The sequence below is a fragment of the Prionailurus bengalensis genome, chromosome C1 (genome assembly GCF_016509475.1).
Source record: "Prionailurus bengalensis isolate Pbe53 chromosome C1, Fcat_Pben_1.1_paternal_pri, whole genome shotgun sequence".
NCBI lineage: Eukaryota > Metazoa > Chordata > Mammalia > Carnivora > Felidae > Prionailurus > Prionailurus bengalensis.
The window spans coordinates 214,881,319-214,888,645 of NC_057345.1; the positions used below are offsets into that span (position 1 = coordinate 214,881,319).

Below are 7,327 nucleotides of genomic sequence, written 5' to 3' on the forward strand. Positions count from 1 at the left end.
CTGAGCCACCCAGGTGCCCCAGTCAACTATTTTTAATAAGGAAATCTAAGTGAACAAAAGATCTAAAGCCAACTATTTTTGACTGGAAGTAAAGTCAAAGATCAAGGTGCTATGAGAAAGAGGATATGGGGGATCCAGGACCAAACTATGGACAGGAAATGCAAAAACACAAGTGAAAAATACTTTCAGAAACCTTCTGAGCCAAACTAGCTCTTTTTCTGTTGTCATACATTGAAATGTAATTAGTTCCTAGAAAACAAGAAAACACTAGGCATACATATTTGCTTATTAACTAAATCATTTCTTCAAAGAGGCAAAACAGAAATATTATGGTTTCTCAATAAGGAGAATAACAGCATGAAGGCATTGGTTTATCTCAGGAAAAAAATATGGCTTTCCAGTAACACTAACATCATGGTTATTATCATAATGTTAGTAATTATTAATGAAACAAATAACACAGTTAACACTTATTACTATGTGCCAGGAACTGTACTAAGTACTTTATATGTGCAGTCTCATTTAAGGCTCATAACAACCCTCTGAGGAAATTAAATGGATACCGAGGTTCCGAGTTTGAATGCTCTGTCTAGGGTAACAATAGTGGAGGCATTAAGTCTGAACCCAGAGTCCACACTCTTAACCACTGCTCTATGCTCTGCTTCAGTTATGTGTAAACTTTTGTAGGTCTCAATTATTCTCCATAAAAACTATACACACACAGCATATGAAGCAAACGAAGTCCCTTTCCATCAAGAGTTGCCAATACTGAATATTATCAATTGATCGTTATTTATTTATTTATTTATTCATTTATTTATTGTACACTCCGTGCCCAATGTGGGGCACCTGGGAGGTCAGTTGGTTAAGCATTCAAATTCATCTCAGATCATGATCTCATGGATTGTGGGTTTGAGCCCTGCGTCAGGCTCTGTGCTGACAGCTCAGAGCCTGGAGACTGCTTGGACTCTGTCTCCCTCCCTCTCTCTCTGCCCCTCCCCCACTCATGCTCTGTCTCTCTGTCTCTCTTTCTCTCACTCTCCTCAAAAATAAATAAACATTAAAAAAATTAATAGGGCTCTCTGGGTGGCTTAGTCGGTTAAATGTCTGACTTTGGCTCAGGTCATGATCTCATGGTTTGGGAGTTCAAGCCTCACGTCGAGCTCTCTGCAGACAGCTCAGAGCCTGGAGCTTGCTTTGGATTCTGTCTCTCTCTCTCTCTCTCTCTGTCCTTCCCTGCTCACGCTCTGTCTCTCTGTGTCAAAAATAAATAAACATTAAAACAAATTTTTTTTATTTATTAAAAATACTCCAATGTGGGGCTTGAACTCATGACCCCAAAATCAAGAGTCACAGGCTCCACCAACTGAGCCAGATAGGCACCCCTATTGACAACCTTTTAAATTTTTGTCAATTAATTGGGAAAAAGGGATAGTTTGTTGAGTTATTAAGGTTGAATATCTCTTAATTTATTCATTGGCTATTTTTCTTCTGTGAACTGTTCATAGCCTTTGTCCATTTTCAGTTAAATATCTTCTTGATTTGGAGGCAGTCATTTATATTCTAGATATTATATTAACTTCTGGAATATAAGTAAATAGGAATGATTAGCTAATCTTCAAAGAAAAAGTTAAATTACTACTTCATACCTTAGACCACAGCAAATTCCAGATGGAGTAAAAATAATAAAATCATAAAAGCATAATTTTTCTTATGGTAGTCTGTCAGTTTCTTGATATTAATAAAGTTGTACAGTTGATTCTTGAGCAATGCAGGGGTTGAGGCATCAATTCTCCTCACGGTCAAAAATCTGTATATAAGTTTTGACCCTTCAAAACTTATTAATAGTCTATTGTTGGCTAGAAGCCTTACTAACAACATAAACAGTGCGTGCTTCATATGTTTATATATATACATATATATATACACATATATATATAATAATATGGCATATATTCTTATATACATATAAGAATATGGTATATACTCATATATATATATATATATACACACACACACAGCATATACACTGTATACCCATTCTTATATATATGAATATATACCATATTCTTACAATAAAGTAAGGCAAGAAGAAAAAATGTTATTAAGAAAATTGTAAGAGGGGTGCCTGGGTGGCTCAGTCAGTTAACTGTCTGACTTCCACTCAGGTCATGATCTCAAGGTCTGTGAGTTCAAGCCCCGCATAGGGCTCTTTGCTGACAGCTCAGAGCCTAGAGCCTGCTTTGGATTCTGTCTCTCATTCTTTCTCTGCCCCTCCCCTCCCTCAAAAATAAATAAACACTAAAAAAATTTAACAAAAAAAAAAGAAAGTCATAAGAGGGGCCCCTGGGTGGCTCAGTCAATTAAGGATCTGACTTTGGCTCAGGTCATGATCTCACAGTTGGTGAGTTACAGCCCCGCATTGGGCTCTATGCTGACAGCTCAGAGCCTAGAGCCTGGAGCCTGCTTTGGATTCTGTGTGTGTGTGTGTGTGTGTCTCTCGCTCTCTGCCCTTCCCCCACTTAAGCTCTGTCTGTCTCTCTCAAGAATAAACGAACATTAAAAAAAAATTTTAAAAAAAGGAAAATTGTGAGAAAATGCAAAAAAATAAGGAAAATACATTTACAATACTGTATACTGTAGTTATTGAAAAAATTGTCGCATAAGTGAGCTCATATAGTTCAAACCCATGTTGTTCAAGGACCAATTATATTTATTTTGAGGAGGAGCAGTTTGAATAGGTAGAACAGTGCATTACACAGACTACCCTAGAAAACTAGTATAAGAGGACTGTGATATGTTTGTCATGGAAAGCAATTAAAAGTAATTATCTTTGGAAATTACGAACATGGTAAATTTATTAAGTGAAAAAAGTAAGTTAAAAAATGCTTGTGATTCTATTTTTATAAAAGCAAATACATTACATTAGCTACATTGGAAGGCTGTATTAAATTATCAATAAAGGTCATTTCTAGGTGGCTGGAGTTTGTAATAGAAAATTTAAATACCATTTTATTTACTTTGTAAAGATTATATATATATTAAGTAATCTCTGCACTCAATGTGGGGCTCAAACTCATAATCCCAAGATTAAGAGTTGCATGCTCCATCAACTGAGCCAGCCAGGTGCCCCTAAATATTTTTCTTTTCTTTTTCTTTTTTTTTTACAGTTTTTAAAAATTTAGTTTTGAAAGACAGAGACAGAGCGTGAGCAGGGGAGGGGCAGAGAGAGAGAGGCACAGATTCAGAAGCAGGCTCCAGGCTCTGAGCTGTCAGCACAGAGCCCCACATGGGGCTTGAACCCATGAACTGTGAGATCATGATCTGAGCCGAAGTCGGATGCTTAACCGACTAAGCCACCCAGGCGCCCCCCACTAAATATTTTTTTTTAAGTGGGCTCTATGCACAGCCACCCCGGCGCTCCCCTAAATCTATTTTAAAACTGCACAAGAACTTAGAGTTCTACCACATATCATCTGTGTAAATACATTCCAGGTGGATTAAAGAGCTAAACATTAAAAAAAAGATGAAAATAAAGAGTATTTAATTAATCTTGGGATAAGGAAGGTCTCGTTTTATCTGTTTAGTTATAACAATTCACTTAATCTGTATGATTTTTATCAGTTTGAATATTTAAAAAATGGATGCAAAATGAGAGTTGAGTGACTACCCCAAGGTCAGGAAAGTCTTGTTAAGATACAAAATGCAAAAGCCATGTGCAAAATATTGATGAATTTGAAATGATAATTTAAAATTTGCTTAACAAAAAAGGAGATGAGCAATACATTGATAAAAAATAGTTGCAATATACAGAACAGGCAAATGATTGATATTAAAATAAAAACACCTATAAACCAATAAGAAAAGTAAAAAATTCAAAAGTAAAATGGGCAAAGGGAAAATTAACAAGCAATTCACAGAAAAGAAATTGCCAAACAGAAGATTTTGCAACTTCTCTAACAATAGCTAATACATAATGCTTACTAGGGATCAGGTGTTTTTTTAAATGCTTTAGCTATCAACTCATTCAATCTTCACAACAATCCTATGAGATAAGTACTATTTTTTTTTTTAATTTTTTTTCAACGTTTATTTATTTTTGGGACAGAGAGAGACAGAGCATGAACGGGGAGGGGCAGAGAGAGAGGGAGACACAGAATCGGAAACAGGCTCCAGGCTCTGAGCCATCAGCCCAGAGCCTGACGCGGGGCTCGAACTCACGGACCTCGAGATTGTGACCTGGCTGAAGTCAGATGCTTAACCGACTGCGCCACCCAGGCGCCCCAGAGATAAGTACTATTTTTATCCCTGATTACAGATGAGGAAATTGAGGCAGAGGTTAAAGGAGTTGCTCAGGGACACACAACCAAGAGTGCAAGGCTGGGATTCCAACGCAGACAGCATATAGCTCTACAGTTCGGAATCACTCTTAAGCACCATGCTATATTGCCTGTCCAGGGATCTAGGTACCCAGGGAAATACAAATTAAAAACAAATTAAAACAAGATTTCATTTGTCTAAATTGGCAAAAATAAAAAAGACATAGTCAATGTGAAAAATGAGTACTGTCAACACGGTCAGTAGGAGAATATCTCCGCACTTTCTTTTTGTAGAAAAAACTCTTACAGAAACAGATACAAGGAAAGTTTAGAAACACAATTTACCCAATAAAAGGTGGGCAACAGGTAGTTTGTTTTACTAAAATACTGGTTGTTTTCCTCGAAGGTACTAGCAAATATTAGAACTCTTTTCCTTTTCTCTCTTAATCCTCGGATGTCAACAAAGGGTACCAGACGATGGCATCTTATTGGTCCTATGCTAACTTTTTTATGTGGCTGCTTCCCTTGAGATTTAATCAGCTCAGGTCAAACCTTCTCTGAAAGCCTGTTTCTTGACACACCAGCGTCATCATTGAACTGATTAATTCACCTGCCCTCCTAGTGGGCTGTCGCAGGTTCTTCTTTCTACTCTCTTCCCTATTTGCCCCTTAGCCTCTTTCTCACAGCTGCAAGAGCCCAGAATGAGGTGAGAAGTTAAACTTTCCCCTTCTGCTTTGTCTGAAAGCCATTTAAAAAATTCTTTCTTGTTTTCGGCAATACATGAATTCCTATCGGATAAAAACGTTGCTTCTGAAATCTCCCAATTCTCCACAGTCTCTGGCTTTACTGTCTACAGCATACCTGTTAAGTAACAATACAAATTCCTTAAGGGAAAAATAAAATCTGTGTCAGAGTTCTTCTAACACGTCAGCCATCCCGATTTACTCCTAGGTGCCATTATGAAGAGAAACAAGGTGCATGAAGCTATAAAAGAGGCTGTCACTAAACTTCACCACGTAAAAAAGTATGAAAGTTTACAACGCATGGCAGTACGCATAGGTGAGGATGCCCTCTGTTTTTTCAAAGGAAGCACAGCAGGTCAGTTTCCATGTGAAACTTCTCATTTGTACATCCAAAACATCCTGCAACTTTTTTTGCATTTCTTGTTCTCACATGTACTACCAAGTTGGTTTCTGACTGTGACAAAGCAACTAAAATCTGCAGGGCTGAAGTGGGCATTGTGAAAACACACAGGCGGCTCAGAGAACAGTCTCCGCCAAATCTGTTAGGGGAGGAGACCTAAAGGGACGACTACAGTTTCGCTGAGAGAGGAATTTAAGAATGTTCCATATTGTAGGCACAGGATGTAAAAAAAGAGATTAAGGTCAGCAGGAAAATGTGAAATTGGAATGTACGGCATTGCATTTTTTCATCCGCATCATACGGTTACCGACCAACACTCCGTTAAAACACGAGGCTTCCTCACTACGTGAAGGAGACAGGCTGCACAAGCGGCACCACAACAGGCCCGAGGCAATGATTTCTACATCCTGCTAAATCCTACCGTGTCCCCAACGTAATCAAATAATTGCTGGACAGCTCCACCCTGTCTACGCGTTAACCACACCGACGCGACCCAGCAGATACCTTTGCCAGGAGTCCCAGTGCAAAACCCAAACACCTGAAGGCATGTCACGCACAAGTTTAGGGTCCTCGTTTCGCTGGACAGAAAAGTGAAAAGCTGAGAAAAGCAGCAGCCACCATCCAATGCCTCAGAAGGCCAAGCCAGAATTAAGATAAGGTCGATCCCGGACTTCTCTTTCCCCACCTTCCTCGGCTCCAGTCCTGGAAGGAGCCACAAGTGAGGCAGAGAAGTTGTGGAAACAAGGCGGGGGTGGGGTGGGGTGGGATGGGGGAACCCGAGAGAGTTTCACACAAGCATTTGCATTTGTCCCACACAAGGTCACTCGCTCCAAGTCACTTTTTCCTGCTCCCCCGGTGCTTCCCGCCAAATGGGCTGCTGGGCTCCGAGGCCAGCCCACCGCGCCCCCTCGGCCCTCCCCTGCCGGCCGCAACCCCTTCCCGGCCTCTGGTGCGGGCCGAAGCTCGGAGCCAAGCTGGCCTCCCCGACGCCCGGGTCCGACGCTCCGCGCTTCTCCCAGCCCAATTCCGGGTCTCCTCCGCCTCCAGCCCCCGGGGCTCGCGTCAACGTCCCCTTCCTCCCTCAGGACGCCCCTTGCCCCGCCTCCAGCGCCCGGTCCCGCCGGGGGCATGGACGCCGTTCTTTCCCTCGCCTCCCGCCGCACTCCCGTCCGGTGTCCACCTGGCGCGACCCTCGCCCCCCGCCAGTCTCCTCAGAGAGCGACCGCCTCCCCAGTCCTCCCGGCCCCGCCCCGCTCCCGGGCGGATACAGTTTGAAGCCCCTCAGGATCTCCCTGGCCCGCTCGTCCTTGGCTGACATGATGCGGCGGCCGCCGCCCGCGGCTCTCCCACGCTGGCCCGGCGGAGCCTCGCAGACGGTGCCCAGGAGCCGAGGACGGAACCGCAGCCCGGCCTGGAGACCTCGGGCGAGCAGCGGCAGCGGCCAGACCCGGACCGGCCTCTCCCTCCCCTCAGCTCCCGCTCCTGATCTCTTCTCCTTCCCCCTAGCCTCGGAGTGCCCGCCCCGAAGCCAATGGAAAGCCCGCCTCGCCGACTGGCAACCTGACCAGCCAATAGAAATACTCAGCGGCTTCGCGGAGGGGAGGGGGGGACGACGAGCGTCAGTGGGAAGGGCCCTCCCCGGGAAGTCCCGTAGGACAAATCGTTCCTTAGGTCTTGTTGCCTAGACTTTGCCCCAGCGGAGGATTGGCTTCAAATCTGCAGAGGCTCGAGGGGCCCGCTCCCGCCGCTGGGCACACTAAGGTTCTGGGATGACAGCAGGTTGCACTGGGCGATGCGAAAGAGACTACATTTCCCAGCATTCCAGGAGAGTGCTCGGGGGACCACAGATCCCATCACGCAACAAA

General features: G+C 43.3%; 1 protein-coding gene across 1 annotated transcript in view; it reads right to left on the reverse strand.

Annotated features, from left to right (window-relative positions):
* PDE6D (phosphodiesterase 6D) overlaps nucleotides 1-7,316 on the reverse strand; it is a 57,810-nt gene extending 50,494 nt beyond the window's left edge. The window contains exons 1-2 of the mRNA XM_043573377.1: nucleotides 7,220-7,316; nucleotides 6,731-7,022 (exon numbers count right to left, since the gene is read on the reverse strand). Coding sequence (XP_043429312.1) covers nucleotides 6,731-7,022; nucleotides 7,220-7,316 — 389 coding nt within the window. The remainder of the gene's footprint in view (nucleotides 1-6,730; nucleotides 7,023-7,219) is intronic.
* Nucleotides 7,317-7,327: the final 11 nt, after the last annotated feature.